The sequence below is a fragment of the Colletotrichum fioriniae genome, assembly GCF_027942845.1.
Source record: "Colletotrichum fioriniae strain IMI 355084 chromosome Unknown scaffold_18, whole genome shotgun sequence".
Lineage (NCBI taxonomy): Eukaryota > Fungi > Ascomycota > Sordariomycetes > Glomerellales > Glomerellaceae > Colletotrichum > Colletotrichum fioriniae.
Window position 1 is genome coordinate 417131 of NW_027076854.1, and position 20639 is coordinate 437769.

General features: G+C 52.2%; 8 protein-coding genes across 8 annotated transcripts; 3 read left to right on the forward strand and 5 right to left on the reverse strand.

The window, feature by feature from the left end:
- Positions 1-1133: 1133 nt before the first annotated feature.
- Positions 1134-2103, reverse strand: LAP2_3 (Leucyl aminopeptidase yscIV; the record flags this gene model as incomplete). The annotated part of the gene is made up of 2 exons (XM_053193615.2): positions 1134-1628; positions 1684-2103. 2 exons carry the CDS (start codon positions 2101-2103, stop codon positions 1134-1136), a joined length of 915 nt encoding a protein of 304 aa, XP_053048933.2.
- Positions 2104-3667: 1564 nt separating this feature from the next.
- LAP2_4 (Leucyl aminopeptidase yscIV) lies at positions 3668-5019 on the reverse strand (the record flags this gene model as incomplete). The annotated part of the gene is made up of 3 exons (XM_053193616.2): positions 3668-3785; positions 3839-4162; positions 4223-5019. 3 exons carry the CDS (start codon positions 5017-5019, stop codon positions 3668-3670), a joined length of 1239 nt encoding a protein of 412 aa, XP_053048934.2.
- A 799-nt stretch (positions 5020-5818) lies between these two features.
- Positions 5819-6715, forward strand: N0V96_011595 (uncharacterized protein; the record flags this gene model as incomplete). The annotated part of the gene is made up of 1 exon (XM_053193617.1): positions 5819-6715. The coding sequence occupies one exon, from the start codon at positions 5819-5821 to the stop codon at positions 6713-6715; it is 897 nt and encodes a 298-aa protein (XP_053048935.1).
- A 795-nt stretch (positions 6716-7510) lies between these two features.
- On the reverse strand, positions 7511-8933 carry N0V96_011596 (uncharacterized protein; the record flags this gene model as incomplete). The annotated part of the gene is made up of 3 exons (XM_065759325.1): positions 7511-7702; positions 7764-8522; positions 8625-8933. 3 exons carry the CDS (start codon positions 8931-8933, stop codon positions 7511-7513), a joined length of 1260 nt encoding a protein of 419 aa, XP_065612047.1.
- Positions 8934-9456: 523 nt separating this feature from the next.
- Positions 9457-10781, reverse strand: N0V96_011597 (uncharacterized protein; the record flags this gene model as incomplete). Its single annotated transcript, XM_065759326.1, has 2 exons — positions 9457-10633; positions 10777-10781. 2 exons carry the CDS (start codon positions 10779-10781, stop codon positions 9457-9459), a joined length of 1182 nt encoding a protein of 393 aa, XP_065612048.1.
- Positions 10782-13104: 2323 nt separating this feature from the next.
- On the forward strand, positions 13105-14126 carry MIR1_2 (mitochondrial phosphate carrier protein; the record flags this gene model as incomplete). Its single annotated transcript, XM_053193620.1, has 2 exons — positions 13105-13206; positions 13275-14126. The coding sequence occupies 2 exons, from the start codon at positions 13105-13107 to the stop codon at positions 14124-14126; spliced, it is 954 nt and encodes a 317-aa protein (XP_053048938.1).
- A 1099-nt stretch (positions 14127-15225) lies between these two features.
- On the forward strand, positions 15226-15952 carry N0V96_011599 (uncharacterized protein; the record flags this gene model as incomplete). The annotated part of the gene is made up of 2 exons (XM_053193621.1): positions 15226-15465; positions 15566-15952. 2 exons carry the CDS (start codon positions 15226-15228, stop codon positions 15950-15952), a joined length of 627 nt encoding a protein of 208 aa, XP_053048939.1.
- Positions 15953-16149: 197 nt separating this feature from the next.
- N0V96_011600 (uncharacterized protein) lies at positions 16150-19514 on the reverse strand (the record flags this gene model as incomplete). Its single annotated transcript, XM_065759327.1, has 4 exons — positions 16150-17015; positions 17071-17283; positions 17346-17649; positions 17700-19514. 4 exons carry the CDS (start codon positions 19512-19514, stop codon positions 16150-16152), a joined length of 3198 nt encoding a protein of 1065 aa, XP_065612049.1.
- Positions 19515-20639: the final 1125 nt, after the last annotated feature.

The following is a 20639-nucleotide window of genomic DNA, read 5'->3' on the forward strand; positions in this document are numbered from 1 at the left end:
CTTTTCAAAACAAAATTCCGATCCATGTCCGAGTCGCCCTTCAATTAAGAAAGTTCCATTGCAGCTCAGGAACTCATGAAATCCTTCAGATGGCCTTGGGCCAAGGACTACGCGTATCAGTGGTTGCGCTTTTGAGAACAAATTTACAATTTTCCCGAAAAACCAAGACGGTCAGTTGTCGATAAGTACCTTACATATGTTCTCAGATTACGCATGCGATAGGCTATCTTGGTCTCCGAGCCGCAAGTGACGTTATCTTCATTCGGCTCTTATTACAGTTTTTACATTGCCATGGAATGTGGTAGGGCCAGGTTATCACAGCAGTGACAAAAACTGGGAACATTGTGGAGAGTGTCGTCATAAGAGTGAAAGTACAACCAACCCAACAGCGGCTGCAACCGAATGGAACTGTTTCAACAATGCCACGTTCTCGACGTTTACTGACGAATTAGGAACTGTTCCATGGCCAACAGTTCAGTGGGAGCAAACGTCGCCGACCAAAAGTTAGCGAACCTTGTCCGATCTGGGGGCGGATCGTGCTGCACCCTTACTCAGCCGGCAAGATCTTCCAAAATTGCCAGAAATAGGAAATTGGAAGGCATCTTCTGCTTCATCTTTCGACACTTTGATTGGTCTTTTCTTTCTTGCTTACTGCGCCCTGCAAACTCAAAAGGATGGTTCGCCTGTCTATTTTGACTTCATAATGTCTGGGTCGAGCAGGACCTGTGCCAACGCCAGTCTCGTGGCTTCGCTCTTAGTGTTACTCAATTCATGATTTCACGACATCAACAAGCCAACACATTCGATTTGTCTAGTCAAACTATCGAGATTTGAATTTCAAAATTCAGTGTAAGTCTATGTAGATCTATTTTTGTGCCGTAAAGGTGCCTCCCAATGCCAGGTTTTGGTGAGTTATTGTCTAGACCAATCACACTAAGTTAAGGACAGTAACCAAGTTGTCTTAAAGTCTTTCTTCGTTAAGCAAATTTCTGATCAGTCTGAGACATGTGGGATGGTAGAAGTCTTGATACTTCTGGAACAGTTCCAACACCAACTCTTCGTCAACCGACAACAATTCCTTGAATCTGTGAATTGTCAGCACTGGTCTTGACCTGCGTTGTGGTCGAGGCAACTTACAACGGCCTCACAAACTTCATTCGGCCTGTCTGTCCCAGGACATCTTCAGTCTGCTTCAAAACACTGCGATCGCCGGCTCGGAGTGCGACACGAAGGTACCGAGTGACGATTTCGAGATTGCTAGACTTTCCCGTGCCGTACAACTTGTCAAGAAGTTTGCAATACTCGAGTGGGATTGGCTGCGGTCTTTCAATGAGAAGATCAAGGAAGACTAAAACTTGTCCCGCTGTCCAGCCCTCAATATCGCTACCAGACGGCCTGAACACGGCTTGGTCCGAGAGGCTGCCCCATTGATCTGCCAATTCGACGGCCTTCTTGTAAAGCTCAGAGCTAAACTCCGGCTTTTGGGGCGCGCCCGGTTTGTGAAACCAAGAAATCCAATCAACGCGGCTCAGTGCGGAGGTAGCAACGGCATCGGACGAGAAGAATTTGAGGACACAATCCTTGAATTGGGTTGAGTCAACCGTCGCACCGTAGAATATTCTGAAATACTTGATTGATGAACTGTTAGTTTTCAAACTGTCAGCAGCAAAATGGTAAACTTACATGTGGGACAAACTTTAGCCATTTCTCTCGTCCGACAGTCTCTTCAAGGTAGCATAGAAAGGTGTAGCCTTTCTCGTAGGAGATCTTGGACATAATATCGTCCGGCCTCTTGCCTTTGAATTCAAGCACCAGGCTAGTAAAGACACTGTCATTGCCGCCATACATCTCAATAGATTGGATAAGGTCCTGCCAGCCAACGACGGCTTGGAGCTCGACCTCATCGTCTCCTCTGATTTTGCGCACGATGTTCCTCTCAGTCCAAACAGTCCATCCCTCGTTCAGCCAAAAGTGCTCCCAGGATGCATTGGTGACAAGGTTGCCGCTGTAGCTGTGCGCGAATTCGTGTGCGACCACAGAGATATTCTCTCGGTCTCCTGAGACAACAGTGGCACTGTAAAAGTTGAAGATGGGGTTTTCCATACCGCCGAGATGAAATGATTTTGGTAACACGACTAGATTGTAAAGCGGCCACGGATACTCGAAGATGAGGTTCTAACACGTCGCAAGTTGTATCAGCTGAAGCTCTTCACCGCTTTGGCTCAACTTTCTACCTCTGCAGACTCGATGATTGCCTGTAAATCCGGCTGAAACTCCTGTTTGCAGGCTTCCAAGTCATCAGGGGCGCAGTAAACATAGCTCTTCGGTCCAATTTTCTCTCCAGCCAAATTTCTTTCAAGAGTTGTGTAAGTCATGGCATCTGCGAGGACGGTCTTCAAATGACTTACCCGCTTGCTACGGCGAAGAGATAGTTCGAGATTGGAATCCCCATCTTGAATTTGTACGTCTTCTGTTCGGTCGTGTCTGTGATTGGTGGGAAGACCAGCTCAGCCTCAGGAACGCCACTCGCTACGACAGGAAGTATCGAATGGATTGTTATGTCAAAAGTGCTTTTGATGGATGGCGTGTCCTGGCACGGGAATATGGAGCGGGCATGGACCGGTTCGCACTGAGAGACTATTGAACATCAGCTGAGGCCGACAAGTCGCAATTTAGCCCAACACTCACACATGAAGGGGTACAGTTTATCGTCCGTCTGCGAAGGGTTGAACCACTGAAGGCCTGTGGTGTTTTCGGTAGTCTCGAAGTCAATCTTGCCAGCGACTCAATTAGCCAACTCCATCGTTGATGATACAGCAGGGTCAACAAGTCAACGTACTGTGAGCTCAATGGTCTCCCCTTCATTGTATTGTCGCCCAAGTTCAATACACAATGAACTGCCATTCTCTCCATCGTCGGACTTCAATGTCCACACAGCCTTCCGTCCTGAATGGCTTACTCCTTTGATGGCGACATGACTTGTGTCTAGAACAATTTGGGCGAGACCATGAACTATTACTTGGCCAGTAATTACCGTTCGGCCAACCAATATCTTACGGTCAAAGTCAATCGTCAAGTCAAGGGCCGTATGCTGTGTCGAAAAGTCTTGAAAATTCGAGTTAGTGTTGACATCTGTGACACCGTTGGTTGGGCACATGGTGCAACTGCTAGCGAACGTCGTCCGCGCGTGGGAAGAGGAATTCGTTGCTGTTTGTCAGAAAGAGAGACTTGCATTAAGGTCTGCTATCATCATGCTTGCAAGGGAATGATTTCTTGGAAATGGATGATGCTAAGTAAGGTATTCGAAGTTGTGATTCGGGTGCGTAACTCAATCGTGCCCCGCATTCTTACCTGACCCTCGCCTGTCGTTCAATATTGCCTATTATGGCAATCCGGTGCACCCCGCGCTAGCGCGGCTACTCGCAGAGACAAGATAGCAGGAAGTGGCTCGTTCAACTTTACCAGTTGAGACCGTTGTGTAAGTAAGTCTAGTGCAGAATATAGCTCATCCTTATCTCTAGAAGCTAATTACACATTTTGTTTGCTTTGACGCCAGAAGTTCGTGACCTCTTTCAGATAAGCTCCGTAGAGCTTGATGGCGTTGATGCTGTTGAAAAGAGAGTTAGCCCCTGTGAAACTCCAGATCTTGATGCCGCGTATCGACTTACTAGTTGCTCTTATCCAGCTTCTCGTTAGTGGAATGTTGTCCATCGGTAGGCCGGCCAACAGGCATAAGGAGCACGTTCTTTTTCAAGGTCTTTTTGAAATCCAAGGCGATGGGAATGCTGGGCAAAGTTAGTGCTGGTTCATCACGCTGGGGTTCGACGTAAAGGCTAACCTTCCACCTTCACAGGTCAAAGCAGGGTCAACGCCCCACACGTCCCGTGTTGCCTGAATCGCGGCTTTATAATTCCAGTGACTCGCCTCCTCGTAAAACCAATCATTCGGATGGCACTCAATTTCGATGTCGTTCTTGCTTCCTAGACTCTCGAAACGGTCCTTGATGTGTTTTCGCACCCGCTGGTCAATGTCCTCCCACTTCATGAAGGGCACAGTACGGATGCTGAACTTTCCAACGAGCTTAGCAGGTATAGATGTGACGGCTCCGGCTCCAGGCAGGGCATTCTCTATCCTGTGCAGACTAAGAGATGGTTTCTTCCAGCTATGGGGCAGAGAATGCGATTAGCTTGCTGATCTGAGGATGGAGTGCGGGTGAACGTACCGAGCGACCAGGGCGTCAGCCTGATTGTCATGAAGGCTTCGGCCCCCGGTGCCACCGTACAAAGAGTCCTCCGAGATGTTCAACTTTTGGTAGCTTTCATACCCCTCCTTCGTGACAGCTTGAACATTGTCGTAGATTCCAGGTACCAGAATCTTGCCATTCGAATCCACCAAAGATGACATGATGTTGACCATATCGGTCATTGGCTCCGAAATCTGACCGCCGAATCCACCACTGTGGGCATCCACTTTGGCACCAGTGATGGTAACAAGGTAGAAGATAATGCCTCTGAGTCCTTGAGGGACGCTAATCTGCTCATCACTCACCCAAACAACATCCGTGATGCAGACCACATCGACGTCCTTGAAATACTTGTCTGCCTCATCTTCTAGGCCCTGCCGAAGGCCAAACGATGCGGTTTCTTCCATACCCTCAAAGCAGAAGACCAAGTTGGCCGGTACGTCTACGTCAACCTTCTGGAAAGCTTCTATCATGTTGATCCAGCCAATGAGAGGGCCCTTGTCGTCTGAGGTGCCTCTGCCGCAAATCTTGCCGTCTTCTTCGACCGTCATCACAAAGGGCTCGTGCTTCCATCCATCCTCGATAGACGCAGGCTGAACATCGTAATGGCTGTATACAAGCACTGTTGGCTTGTCGGGGTCGCTGCCATAGCGTCCCAATACCAGAGGAGGAAGGTCGAGGTCTGTGCCTTCCTGCTTGCCCAGGTCTTTGAGTGTCACATCAACACCAACGGCCTTTAGCTTGGTTGCAACCCATTCGCTCATCTGTTTCCGCATTAGATGTTGTTGTTGTCTCTATGCCTTAGTGGCGTGTGGCTTATTCGCCTAACTCACCGCAAACACATCCTTCCTGCTATCTGCATAAGCAGAGATTGAGGGAATCTTGATCGCATCTCCGAGTCCTACACGAGGTCAAAGTCATTTAAGTATGGTCCTTTCAGCCAAAGCCAAGGCCAAAAGTAACTGTCTGGACGTACTGTCGATGAAGATACTCTCAAGCTCATCAACCCTGGCTTTCAGATTAGCGAGGCGAAGGTGCAAGGGTGTCTCTCATTTTCCACGCACTTCGCATAGAAGCTAGCTAGTGCTTCATTGGTATCATTCACCGGGCGTGCCGGGGTGGGAACCATGGTTGCGATAGAGGTGACGTCCTTAGTCAGCAAAGAACTGGCTTTTCGACTACAATCAAGCTTCTTTTAGCACTATCGCCAGCTGCAATAATTGACTCTGGGCGCTAATTTTGGTGTTGAAAGAGGGGAAGTTGGGCTTTCCGAGTCGAGTCTAGTCGCACCGAGACCCACGTCACGCGAGATCGGATTACGAGTGATGCAGAGTGGGGGCCGATACAAAAGTCCACTTCATAATACTACCGAAAAGGGAAATTGAGAACGAGGTGAGCTGACTTACACCAGATTTGAAATTAACATGAGAATGGATACGACAAAGCATGAAAGGATGCGGTGAGGCCTTGCATTCTGATGCAATAAGTTTCATGCAAAGAAGTCTTTCCACCAGTTGGGGGTTTCTCTCTTCCTTGATGTTACCATTCATCTAGCCACACGCAACTTTTCCAAACATGCAGCAAAAGCGCAAGATTCTCGTCATTGGCTCGCCTCGCGAAGTCATACCTGACAAGGTATGGGCAGATTTTAGTTCACGGTATGAAATTCTGATGTACGACTACTCAAAAGTACAAGACTTCTACCACTCCATGACTACCGGTTCTTGCAAGAACATTGACGGAATTATGCGAATCGGTATCAACACCCCGCCCAACAACGAGAAGTTGGGCATGGGCTGGACTGGACGGGCTCTGTCACATCTTCCAGCAACTCTCAAGATGATTGCCAACTTCGGACACGGTTTCGACGAGGAAGATGTCCCAGGACTTAATGCCCGTGGCGTAGACTTCTTCAACACGACGGGCGGGAGCGAGGCAACAGCCGTGGTTGCGGTATATCTCATCATCTCAGTATTCCGTCAACTAAATCACTACGAGCGAATGCTCCGCGACGAGAAGTTCTGGTCAGCCTTGAGGCACTCATCTCAGAACGCAGTTGACCCCTTTGGAAAGAAGCTCGGCATTATCGGCATGGGTTCCATTGGCCAAACCGTCGCGAGACAGGCAGCTGCTCTCGGGATGGAGATTCACTGTATTGATAGGCCCAATCTTCGGAGAATCTCGGAGGCTATGAAGCATGAGAACAATTACGTCAAGGGGCTTTTGCCACCGATAATATTTCACAAGGATCTCGAGAGTCTCGTCGCTTCCATGGACTGCTTGGTTCTGGCATGCTCTTACTCCCCGACGACACATCATCTCTTATCGAAGGACATCTTCTCCAGAATGAAGAGAGGAATTCGAATTGTCAATGTGGCCAGGGGCCGTTGTATAGATGAGGAAGCGCTGTGTGATGCCATCGACAACGGCACTGTTGCAGCGGCTGGGCTTGATGTTCACTACAACGAGTGAGTTTCTGATCCTCCAGTCCACTCATACCGCTTGTGCGAAACTAACACTTGTAGACCAAACGTAAACCCAAGATTGCTTAAGCATGACTGCGTTACACTTTTACCTCATCTTGGAGGTCTAACCCACGACTCAATGAAGGTAAGGGCTTGAGCTCAAGTCACAGTACGACGTATACTTATGACCAGACAGAACCATGCGTTAATGGCCTTGAAGTCAGTAAATGACTTTTTCGCCTCTTCGGATTTGACTTGAGGAGTTTCAAGTAGGATTGAGCTTAGATGAATTTACGCCGATAAGATTAGTAGAAGAACTAGTTGAGAAACCTATGTAATATTGAGATCAACATGACATTGGATTGAATCAGCTTCATATTGATTTGTGTATGTAGCTCAGACCCGGAACACCATTGATCAGTACAAATGTGCCGATCGTAGTTGTCTAGTCCTTTCATACATCATGCACTCCCACTAATGCCTCGATAAGACCAATCAATAGGTTAATTGTCTAGGTGTTTCCCCTGAGGGTGACTGGCTGCGGCCTGTTAAAAGCACTGCCCTTCCAGCAGATTGCAGTGCCTATCAATGATACATCAATTAATTGCAAAGGCAGTATTTTGCTATGAATGTAGTGACAAGAGATTTTCTATCAACTTCAAACCCTCATTTCTTCAAGATCTAGTATTAGGCGAGAAAAAAGATGCTGCGCTTTTCCTAGCGACAACCACACCGTGGCATTTTCATTTTATCCATGACTTGCTTGCCCTAGCAAGGCAAAGGCCTGTTTCTGGATGATCTTTTACTCCGAGTCCTCGGCAACGACGTATCCCCATTCGTGCTCTACTCGGCCGTAGATAATATCCTCCAGCCAAGACTTGATGGTGTTGGAGTAGGCGGAGCGCGGTGTCTTGTGCCCCTCTTCAGTAACCATCATAGGGAAGTGAATCTCAGTATCGCCATACTTGATCACGGAAACTGGAGTGATGAACATCTGTAGACTACTCGTTAGCAAAGGAAAATTAATAAGCCAAAAAGACATATGTTAAACTTACCGCAGTGCCAGAAACAAAGGCCTCAGCCAGCCGACCATCCTCATACGCTTCCACAACCTCAGCCATGGTGAAAGGACGCTCGACAACCTCCAGCGGAGTGAGCTCAATACCAGCCGTCGATCCCCCCGTCAGCCTCTCTCTCGCAATCTCCAAAACACTCCGTCGAGTGATACCATCAAGGATAACCTCCGTATCCAACGAACTCGTCACAAGCTCAACCCCTTCACCCCCCTTCTTCCTCCACACAACAAAGAAATTACTCGCCCCAGCCTCCGTAACAATCCTCTCCTCCCCGAACAACCACAACGTCTGCGTACACCCCTGCGCCTTAGCCGCCGCATGCGAAACCATAGCAGGCCCGTAATTCGCACCCACCTTGGCGGACCCGAACCCGCCAGGCCAGGCGCGAATATGCTCAGGGCTGCTAGCGAGCAACTTAATGCCCGGGTGCGGCTGCGATGCTAGCCCTCCCCCCAAAGACTGCGGGAAGAGCGCGGCAAAGAGGAAGAAGAGGGCTTCGGGGGGCTGGTTTATGCCGAGCGCGGAGCCGCTTCCCACCATGGCGGGGCGGACGTAGAGGTTTGTGCCTGGGTCCGGGAGCCAGCGGGGGCATTCTTTGCCGAGGAAGGTGGTGATGATAGCGAGGAGGGCAGAGGGGTTGAAGGAGGGGGAGGCCCACGCGGGCGTTAGACTTGAGGAGGCGGGCGCAGTTGAGGTCGGGGCGGAAGAGGCGGAGTTTGTTGTCGTAGCCTCGGTAGGCTTTCATTCCTTCCTGGTGAGGATGTTAGTTCTTGGATTAAGTGGCGGGAAGAAGGGGTTTGTATTTTAAGGTAGCTTCTCTCGCGGAGTAGTTGGACTTACGAAGGACTCTGTGGCATAGTGTAGGACGCTTGCCGTTGGCTCGAGGGCAATCTTGCCGTAAGGACTCATCACAGGCGTTCCCCAGCCAGTTTGCATAGACCATGGTACTTGGACCATGTGCGCCGTGGTGCAGTTTTGGCCCAGCCTTACTGGATCGTGGGCATCGGGAACTGGGAGTTGGTCTGCCTCGGGGACAAGAGTCTTGAGCATCTTGGAGACGTCCAACTCTGCGTACGGCTGTCCATTGTCGGGCTGTCTGCTCGTTTTCGGCAATGTCGCTGAAGATGTGGTGATAGCGCTTGGACTCATCTTGATGTCTTGATTCAACGAGAGGAACGGAGACGAAGATGGATATTCTTGAAGGTGGACGGAGCTCAAGAGTTCAAGTTACAAGCAGGAAATTCTTATTTCGTCGTTTATCTTGCACATCGAGAGCGCGCGTCTATGTTTTATAACCATAAAGTCCAAGATTAAGCGTCTTATTTCACTTGATTTCATCCTCCAGCTCGAGCTTAAGCTCAATTGCTATGATGGCAAAGCAAGATAACCTGGAAATGATGAATCTGAACCATCTGTTGGAAATACCCAATACGGCAAATAAGAACGAGCACGCTAATACGTCTCCACACCGAGCGGCTCACAATCGGAGGCCCGCCGGCCGGCGCCTGTCATCCTGTAGAAAATTTCAAACAGAAATCCTCGGCGATGGGACCTGCATGTCATCGGATACCGAGCCCACATTCCGAGATCTTCCCATATTCACACAAATTCATTATCATCATTGTCATTGGTGCGCTGGCAATCCACAGGCGCAGGCGTTCCCGATTTCCTACTACGGTATTTCTACAAAGTCAATGCTCCAGCCCCGTTTGCGCCGCGAATAAATCTCGACAGAAAACTTGTCAGGGTCTGTCTCCTCGTCCTCGCTCGGCGTGGCGTCCGTCTCAAGATCTATCAGTCGAACCTTGATGATCTCCCAGTTGTAGCGCGAGCCACGACGCGTGTATTCCTGGTCGACGTAGTTCAACACGCGGTGCGCGTGCCGCACGTTCCAGATGCCCTCCCTCTCGCGCGGGAACCCAGCAATCCAATTCTTGACCCAGTCCTTGACCTCTTGCTCCTCCGACATGTGGTAGCAATTCATCATCGCCGCGACCATACCGTGGGAGTAGGCGTTGACGGCCGCGCAGGAGGCGTAGGGTACGCCCGCTGCGAGACGGCAAACGAGGAGGACGATTTTCTTTGCTTTGGGGGGTAATTGGCGCACTGCGCCAGGTAGGTACCTCGTTTCTAAGCGGAGGAGGGACACGAGATAGTGCATGAAGGTCGTTGCAGCCTTGACGGGCTCCGGGGCATACGGGATGCTGAGGGGTCTGATCGAGATGCCGGGCCCTTCTGTGCCTTCGTTGTAAGGGTTTGCGGTGTGCTCATGTAAGGGCGGCACGTCACAGTCAGGAACGGTCTTTCGCCAGGCTTTCAACTCTTGGATTAGGCTTTCTGCTTGCTCTCGCCAACGGAGGTCGTGTTGGGGATTGCTCCTCCACTCTTCTTCTAGCTTGATGACCCGCGGTAGGATATAGAGCAGCCGGTCTGCTGAATGAGGCGAGTTTACTAGAGATCTGCTTAGAGAGTCTGAGACGTCTGGAGACGCTATGCTGTAGCGTACAGAGTATGCTCTGTCAAAGATGTCCAGAAGCGCAGCGATCCTAGAGAACGATCGGATGAGCGACTCTCCCACGGGCGAATCCTGCACGCGGTTAAGGTGTTGGGACAAGAAGGTGACCGCAGCCCGGCTATGGATGTACCACAGCTTCATCTGGCCCCTCTGTAGTTCAAAGTTGGCCAGCAGTAAAAGAGTCGCCAGCCATGAGATGGCGTTGTCTTGGTTCGGCGGACAGCCCGTAGCGATACCCTCATCGTCGAGCTGTGCCATGCGCACCGTACCGAGGGCAGTGACGAAGTGATCGAGGGCTTGCAGTGCCGCCTTGCTACCGAGCGCCTCCGTCGGCCTTGCCTGAGAGATATCCAGCGCCGCCAAGGCCAATGCAGCGTGGAAAAGGCCTTGTCAAGATGCTCAGCCTGTAGGATATCATTCAATGACAAGATTGAGAGGGTGCCGTATGGCGAGGTATCCGTGAAATGGTGATAAAACACCATGTCCTCGGCAAACTTTGCGCTCTCCAACAAGCCGACTGGAATCGTTGGCACTGAAGTCAATTGCCGATTCGCCTGTTCTGACTGTCTTTGTCGCAGCAAAGGCGAGCCAATACGTGGGTAGACCGGCGTGGGACTCGGCATGGCTACGCCCTGATACGACGTGTTCAGCTCATCATCCGTATTGCCATCTTCTTGTCCAGCGAGAATGGAGTCAGCTTGCAGAGTCGTGTCGTCAAATGGCGTGTAGAACGAGGACGATTCTGTTTGATGCCCACTGGTAGGAACCAGTGAGTCCTGGTGGATGCCTCCAGATATCAGGGCGAGTGACGTGGCGGCCTCATAACGAGATAATTCTTGTGAATCGTCAAAAGTTTGATGGCTTTCGTCGGCCGAATGGAAAGTTTCATCTCCCGGTGTCACAACACACTGGCTAGCTTGGTGCGACTGCAATGTCGGCTCTACACTGCCTGGGGCGTTCGACGAAGGCGATGGCTCACTCGGAATTGTGGTTTGTGCCTTTTCTTTGCGTTTTCTCCCATGTTTTCGCTTCAGCAGATCTGTCTGATCTCTGAACTTGATCGGTGTTGCATAACCACCGCACTCAAGACTGAGTCTTGTACACTAGATGGAGCCAGAGTCAGAGCCAAACCTGAAAAGACTGGCGAAATGTGAACTTGCGTTGTTACAATGGGGCTTGTTTTCATCGCATTTCAGTCTGCGGGAGCGACAGGTTACGCAGCCTGTGCGATCGCGAGTCGTAACATTGCGCTTCCGGATGCCGTGATCAACCATAGACACAAGGCATATGAGTCAAGTGCGAGCTACCTTAATAGACAATAGCCTCTTATCTGATACGATGCTCGCTATGTCGCTGACAATGAGGGGTGACAACAAAAGATGCGGATAGGGAGAAGTTGGATGGGGGCAAGTGTCGTTTAAGATTGCATTTTCAGGGTGCTTGGGTCCCCGCAGCAAAGTCGAGTCAGGCGACTTCCCGCTAAATCGGACGCCCTCGTCACTCTGCACACCTCTGTACGGGACCGTCATCGGTGCTGACAGACCGGGTGGTTGTTGGTTTACTTGGATCTCGAGAAGAGATGCCATAATGTCCGTCAAGGAGAATTGAAGATGATGAGGCCAAAAGCCTAGGAAAAGTGTCAATTGATCCGGATGATTGGCCAAATTGTTCCAACGATTGCTCGAATGGGGATCTGGAAGCAGCATCAGTTCTAGACCCCTGAACACTTGCCCAGTTTAACCAGCCCGGTCGTTGGACTTGGTCACCCAAGGCCCTCTTATTGACGAAACTAAAGGCATACGTTCTTCATTCTCGCTGTTGGCCGTTTCTCGATATCATCGACTGCACTGATGGAGTGCTCCTCATGAATTAGATGATTCCTCTTCCTTTCTGGGAATCAAGGGGATTCCGGAGGTAAGTAGCAGTGGCGTTGGATTCTCGAAGCCATGTTTGTTCCATCAGACAAAGACGCATTATGGGATAGAAGAGAGAACCTTGGAAAAGAAAAAGAAAAAAGAGAACAGTCTCCTAGTCGAAACAGGAAGAGAGACCCGTTATCTGTCGAATATTCAAGCATCACTGGATGCCCACCCGCCGATACAATCGCATGCCCGAATAAGCATGATGACAGATGAACGCAATTTCATTCGATGAAAAAAGACGGACAGGGGGAAGGCAAAGCTTCTACTCGTGAACCCCGAGATCGACGCAGTCCACAGTGTCGGCGTCGGAGTCTCGCCTGAAATCGCGGCGCGGGAGCAGCCGCACATCGGGACGAACGGCATCGCGGAGCTTATCGTGGGCAGAAAAGGTGGGCAAGGAGTTCGGGATCCAGAAAGTGTTAGTGAGCGCAAATGTCGTCAAGGGCAGGGCAGAAAAAAAACTTCTTCTCAGCTGAAGTGCCCCGTCCCAAGTGCCGAAAACGAGCGATGGAATTGGCGCGACCTGAGTATTGTTGGTTCTGGTTCCCGAGAGGTCCGGCGGGCATTCCGTCACTGCCCTCAGTTTTGGTGCGCGGCTGCCGTGTTTGGGAAGATAAGGGGACATCGACGTCATTGCGCGCTCACTGATTGATGACTCAGCCCCACACCTCGGCTCCACAGCACCCCTGCCATGGCAATTGGGAGCTGGCAGGAGCTATGGCAGCAATGACGACGGACAAGAGAGCAAGAGCACCTTCCTGCCGTTTATTATTCCACGGCCAGCCACATTCCTAGCTGTTTTTCTGTACTCCTTCAGTTGCAGCATAATTTCTTGTGAGGTTCTTTAGGAATATCGTCAGAAAATCTCCACTCCAAAACGAAAATGGCATCAAAAACAACACAATCGGAACTCCCGACCTTCACACCAGTCGACTATGGAAAGTTCTTTGGCGCAGGCGCCCTCGCGGCGACCCTCACCCACGGTGTAAGCCAGCCACAATTCTCTTGGGAACATCGCGCGCGCCCGACCACAAATGCTCACACTCACCACAGGCCGCGACACCAATCGACGTCGTCAAGACGCGAATCCAAGTCGACGATGCAATGAAGGGCCTCAACATGGTCAAAGCAGGCCGCACAATCGTCGCAAAAGAAGGCGCCTCAGCCCTCCTCACCGGCTTCGGCCCCACCGCCGTCGGCTACCTCGTTCAGGGCGGTGGTAAATTCGCCGGCTACGAGTTCTTCAAGAAACAGTTCATCACCCTCGCCGGCGGTCCCGACAAGGCCGTCGACAAGCGCACCGCAATCTACCTCGGCGCCTCCGCCACCGCCGAATTCTTTGCCGATATCCTGCTGTGCCCCCTCGAGGCGACGCGCATCCGTCTCGTTTCCCAGCGTGGGTTCGCGACGGGGCTGGGGTCCGGGTTCATGCGCCTTGCGCGCGAGGAAGGGTTTAAGGGGTTCTATTCTGGCTTTGTGCCGCTGCTGTTCAAGCAGGTGCCCTACGCCGTCGGCCAATTCTCCGTGCATGAGGCTGCTGTCGAGGTGATTTACCGGACCATGGGACCCGAGAGGAAAGCCAAGATGACGCAGCTGCAGTCTACTGGCGTGGAGCTTGCGTCTGGTGTAGTTGCTGGTGTCGCGGCCGCTGTGCTCTCTCACCCCGCCGACACGCTGCTCTCTGCCATCAACAAGGGTGCAGGTGACAAGAACCAAGGCGCCACGAGCCGCATGTTCCAACTCGCCAAGGAGTTTGGCCCCAAGAGACTGCTCCTCACTGGCCTAGGCCCCCGTATCGTCATGACGTGCGGTCTAGTTGCTGGTCAATTCGTCATTTACGCACAGTGCAAGACGTTGGTTGGCGCGCCTGCGGGCATTGAGATTCACAAGGAGGAGTCTTTGTAGAAAAAAGAGACGCAGAAAGATCTTAAGCGTCGAGAGATAGACAGACTTTTGGTATTGGCTGGCGTTTGGGTGCATTGGTTCTGGCCGGTTAGAGCGGGTAGATGAGCGATTGCTTGAATCTTGCTACCTATTAATCACATTTCATTTGTTGAAGCTCCTTCAATGCATCTCCTGTTCGTCTGCCCTGGTTAACAGTGACCGTCGGCTAGAGACTCACAACGCAACCGACGGACTTCCCTTGGCAAACCTTTAGAAGCTTTGCTACACACCGCCGATCATGGACCACAAGTCTCGCGTGTTTCGTATACTAAAGTTGTGATTGTATCCACGGGATGCGCGGATAGCACGGATTGCTTTCACATCACTTCTTCTGCAGTACCAAGGATGATGACTCGAGGAAGAGCGACTACGTATTGGTTGGATCGACAAGGTATGCATGCCGTGGACCCTTCTTTCCTCACTCTAATTATTGCTTACAACATACATAGGGTCTGAGGCTATCGCGATCCCCAAGCTTGGGAGTAAAACAAAGGAAACATCATGTCTACCAAGTCAACACAGAGACTCTCCTCAAGTGAGTTTCCTCATGGGGCAACAGGCACCAATTACATAACGAATAACTTACATGTATGCTTCAATAAAGCTAATATCGCCCTTCAATTTCATCACGTGCAACTGGATGACCCCGATAATCTGGGGAACCTTACATATGTATTAACGTACATTTATCTGGAGAATAGATCGGAAGCGCCAAATCTGTAAATAAGTTTTGATTTCCAGGTAATATCCCACTTATCCGGCCAACTACAGCTCACTACCAAAACGTTGAATATGTGGCCGCCATTCAACGCTCATGCAAGGTAATTTAAAGTCTCTGGCTTACCTTGATAGTTGCCACGAACCGGGACCATTTCTCATTCTCTACCTACCTCAACGGTCTTTGAGCCGGGCAATAAGACCGGGCCAAAATCTCCAACCTGCAACGTCTTCCTCTCTGCTTTCTTTTTCCTGGTTCCTCCACGGTTCCTCCACACGCTTCATACATGAGCACAACATCACAACTTAGGTAAACAAACGGTGGGCCACAAGAACAACAAAGATGTTGGCCAAACTCCTCTCCCTGCTGGCCATCAGCACAACCCTAGCATCCGCCGCCTCCTACCAACTCCGCACCTTTGCTCCCTCCGAACCAAAAGTCCACGATCAGCTAGTCAACGTCGAAGAAGAACGCTTCTGGATCGGCCTCGAGAGACCGACAACCTGGTGCCCAGATTTTAGCGGAGGAAGCTGTCCACCAGGCAACACTACCGTCGTAGACGGCGTCTTTGGCAGGATGAAGGTTCGTTTTCTCCGCCTCGCTGGATTGCCGCTCCCCTTCCCTGTCCTGTGCTGTTTCTCTTCAGTGACCTCAACTCGACTGACACTCTCTCCCCTCACAGTCCATGATGTCCCCAGGCCAACTCGTCTACCTCGACCCCTTTGGCGTAATAAGCTACACCGCAGGCGATGCCCTGACATGGAACACGATGCCGCACGGCTCCAACTTCAACTGCTTCGAGGCCGTCGAGATCTGGGCCCCGGCGGACGCGACCAAAAAGCTGCGGCTCGTCAAATTCATCAACCTCGGCGACCCGGCCGCGTCGGCAAGGCCGTTCTTCTACTCGTGTCCGATTGAGGGCAAGAAGCATTCGTTTGTGAGGGTGCGGTGGACGTCGCAACATGGGCATCGGGAGTGGGGTGTTGATTGGGATAGTCAATGTACGGCTATGGAGGGGTTGATTCTTGTGGAGAGTAAGGATGAGATTGGGGCGTATCAGTATGTCTGATTTGGGGGTTTGCTAATGGGAGGGATCAAGCCGCTAGAGGGGTCGTTATGGTGGTGCGTTGATAACCGATGCCAGGCCGTCATTCCGTTGAGGCATTCGAGAGTTGCCTACACAGCTCAGTAAAGTGAAAGCACATATTTTTACAATTTAATGTCAGCCTCAACTTTAAGCTACACATACATCGATCCCACAACCTCCTAATCCAGAACAAGCTCAAACTCAAAATCCTTGCTCTTGAGCTCATACTGCGGCAGCGTCGCTGGCCCACAGGACCCCGTCCCGAGACCGTGATGCGCCCAGTCCAGCCTGACGACCGTGTCCTCCCTCTTGCGCTTGTACAGCTCGTACGGGTGCTTGCACTCGTCCAGGTCCTTGGTGGTGTAGTGCATGGCCGAGAACGAGGCACCTTCCAGATCGCCGTAGCGCGCGCGAATGAGACGCTCAGCAGGCTTGCTCTTGTTGACCAAGCCCTCTTCATCAGGCAGCTGTCCGCGGAACTCGACCCACCGGACATCGGTCCTGTTGCCGCCGTCCTGCGGGAACTCGTAGTCCACAAACAGGTCGTCGACCGTCTCCTCCCAGTTTCCAAAGGCCTGCGCCATCTTCTTGTCCGAGTAGCTCTCGCCGGGGCCGCGACCCCACCAAGCGACCTTGTCCACGCCCTTGAGGCCAAAAGTGAAGCCGATGCGGGCAAAGGTGTCCGGCACTAGCGGGCCACTGGGTTTGCCCTTGATCTTGATGTAGATGGCCTCACCGTGGAAGGTGTAAGTGGTGTAGGCGTCGACGCCCCACGCGAGGACGGGCGGCGCGATGCGCGAGTGGACGTTGACGACGAGACCGTGCTTTTCCTTGCGCCACTCTACGCGCTTGATGTTGTGGCTCGTCTGGTGCAGACGGCGATCTTCCCATTGCTGTCCGAAGCGGCCGCCACGGTCGTTGTCGGTAAGGGCACGGTAAAAGTCTATGACAAAGGGTGTGGTGAGGAGCTCGATGTGCGGGTGGGAGGCTTTACGCCAGGAGGTGAGGGTGCCGAGTTGGAGGTCGATGCCCCAAGTTGAGAGGCCTGTTGCGGAGGTGATGGAGAGGAGGGAGGGGGAGGTTTGCTGGATGGTGGGAACGGGGGTCGAGGAAGGGGTTGGAGAGGGAGGAGAGGATTGTGGACATGGAGGGAGCCTTGGAGAGGGCGACTTGGCCGAAGGCGACGCGGTGGCCTTTTTTGGCCCAATTTGTGGCTTTGGTGAGGAAGAAGTCGATGTGGAGGTAGGCTTCGGCGGTGAGGTTCTTGGGAAGGCCTTTGATCTTGAGGTGCGCCTTGGTGTGAGGTTTGATGCCTATGATGTGTTAGATGAGCTAGATAGAAGGGACTGGGGACAGAAAAAAAGGGGCAACAAACCCTTGGGGATTTCGACCTCCTGGTCACCGCCGATGACCATGCCGTCGGCGACGATGTGCCAGGTGGCGGTAAGGTGGTCCAAAGACACGATGTCGTAACGGTTGATGATGATGACTTGGTTGTCCTTGATCTCAAGCGTCTGAACTGGCTCAATCGCCTTGCCGTACTCGACAAGGCCGGGAGTGGGAGTATGGTTGGCGAAGCAAAGACCGTCAAAGACAAAGTTGTAGTCGTTGGGGACGTCGCCAAAGTCACCTCCGTAGCCCATGTACTCCTCACCATCATCGTTCGTGGTGCGCAGGCCCTGGATACTGTTAGTATGTGATGAAGGATATGAGAGGGAAAGTATCTTACGTGGTTAGCCCATTCCCAGACGAAACCTCCCATCAGGCGCGGGTACTTGTAAAAGGCGTCAATGTACTCCTTGATGCCACCGGGACCATTGCCCATGGCGTGGATATACTCGCAAAGCACGAGCGGCTTGGCCCAGTCCTTCTGCGACGCCGTGTTGACAATCTCTTCAGCAGAGGCGTACATCCTGCTATAGATATCCGCCGTCGACGCATTCCAATCGCCCTCGTAGTGCACAAGACGGGACTTGTCGATACTCTTTATCACGTCGTACATGTGCTGGTGGTTTCGCCCGTAGAAGGACTCGTTGCCCAAAGACCACAGGATGACCGAGGCGTGGTTCTTGTCGCGCTGGACCATCTGCCTCGCGCGATCCTCATAGGCCTCTCTCCAATCTGGGTTATCAGTGGCCCAGCTTTCGCCCGCGTTTCCGAGGACGCCGAAGCCGTGACACTCGAGGTCAGCCTCATCGAGGATCCAAATGCCGAGCTCGTCTGCGAGGTCGTAAAGGCGGGGGTCATTGATGTAGTGGGAGGTACGGATGCCGTTAACGTTGAAGTGCTTCATCAGAAGCAGGTCGCGTTTCAGGAAGTCGTAAGGCACGGCGCGGCCCGAGTCCGGGTGATGCTCGTGGCGGTTCACGCCGCGGATCTTGATGGGGTCGCCGTTTACGCTGAAGACCCCCTTGATCAGCTCAGCGCGGCGGAAACCCACACGCTGGACTAGGCTGCACTTTTTGAAGTTGAGGACAAGGGTGTAGAGGTATGGAGTCTCGGCCGTCCACTTGTGCGGGTTCTTGACGCGGATGTCGAAGCTATTGTGCCGGTCAAAGATCTTCATGTCTTTGGCGATGAGCTTGCCGTCGGCATCGAGGAGCTTCATATCGACATACGCGCCCTGGCTCATCTCGACGTCGACCTTCAAGGTGGCATCCTTGTAATCGTCGTCCAGAAGGGTGTGAACGTGGTAGTCGATTGGGTGGAACTTGGGGAAAGCGTGGAGGTAGATATCTCTGAAGATGCCGCTGAGCCACCACTGGTCTTGATCCTCGAGGTAGGTGCCATCACATCTCTGATAGACCTCGACGGCAAGAAGATTGTCCTCGCCAACCTTGACAAAGTCCGTGACGTCGAATTCGCTTGGGTTACGAGCTCCCTGAGAGTAGCCGACTTCCTTGCCATTGACCCAGACGGTAAAGGCAGAGTCGACGCCCTCGAAGCGCAGTCTCAGCTGGTGGTCCGCAAAGTCGTCACCAACTTTGAAGGTCGTCACATGTCTGCCGCATTCATTGTCATCGTAGGGGATGTTGGGCGCATCAACGGGCCAGGGGAAGTTGAGATTGGTGTATTGAGGACCTTTGCCGTAGCCCTGGCATTGCCACATACCGGGCACGATAATGTCGTCCCATTCTGAGGTGTCATAATCGGTCTTGTAAAAGTCCCGAGGTTCATGGAAGGGCGATGTGGTCAGGTGGAATTTCCATTTTCCGGAAAGAAGGAGTGACTTGGACTTGGATGTATCCCTGGTCAGGGCATCCTCTTCGGTGTTGTAAAGGAAGAAGTAGCTCCGTGGTGGAAGAGTGTTGCGATGGAGCACTTTGAGGTTGCTCCAATCGGGAAGGCTCTTTGGGAACGAGTGAGTTGGAGCTTCAACAACGGTGGTGGTTGTCTCTTGTCTGGAGGGTCCGGCTGTGGATGATGAGCCCTCACTTGACGAGCTACCCAGACGACGATGGCGGCCTAGCTTCTGCATGTAGACACTCAGATGGAGGTCAGTCTCGGAAGAGATGTCGACGTAGTCATCGGAGATGTCGGACATGGTGGTGGTGTGGTAGTACAGAGCTCGGCGCCGGCGACCGAGGCGGAGAAGGATGCGGATGTGGATTCAAGGGACGGGCAAAGACAGGGATAGTGGAGACACGATGAACGGAGATGAGGAATTGACGGGGCATGCAAGTCGGTATCTTTAGTAGCGTGGTGGTTTATGGAGTAGTGTAGATAGCAGGTCAATCGCACACGATAATGAGCTGTTGAGAGTGGATAGAGGTTGGAAAGCAGTGTCCGGGAGGTTGTGGAAGTGGAGGAGTACACTGGCGATTGGAGCTTTGGGATCGGAGCTGGTGAGCTCTGGCACCATCTTCATACGAGCCGAGCTCCAAGGTGTCAGGATTCCACGGTCAGGAACGTCACCTGAGCACCCGACCTGAGACGGTGCAGCGTCAGGGAGTGCGGGGGAATCACGAGGGAACAGCTGCAAGGGGAAGGATTGGGGGAAGCGGGGTAGCTGGTGATTGGCCGACACGGGCTTAGGTAATGCTTCAGAGTTGGAGTTTAAACTTGGGGGCCTGAGGATTAGATCTGTCCGTCCTGATTCCTGAGGCCACACAGTAAGGCAACAAGGGAACAAAGATGCACGTGACATGTCAGTGCCTGTTTCGCCGTTGGGATGTCGACCGAACACCTGGAGGGTCTGGGTGCCTGAGGTGGAACAAAGCCCCGGCCGGGAGCATTTCGGATATCCTCGGCCTCAGCTCCAACTACTGGCACCTGAGGCAGTTTAACTTTTTGAACCTTCACTTCACATCAGCGGGAACTGTTGTTCTTTTCAAAGGATGAAGTATCAACCGCTCCACGCATCACCAGACCAAATCCTCTACGTTACACGAGCCGTTTGCTCTCTGTTCTAGACCAAGTCCCGAGTCATGCTGGGGCTCCATCCGAGAATTTCTCCATTCCTGCATCGTGTCCCAGACTCCCAGCGACTCCAGCGACCAATGCTTTGCTTCTTCTTATGAGGCGGTACGTTCCGCCAGGGTCCAACACCCAATCCCCGGACCCGCAATTCCCCAGTCGGGGCTAGCGCCGAACTGTGGCCTCGGCCTTCAACCCCGTCTGGGGTTCGGGGGGGAGCCTCTCCACCCGGTCTTCGTTCCTCCTTTTCCCG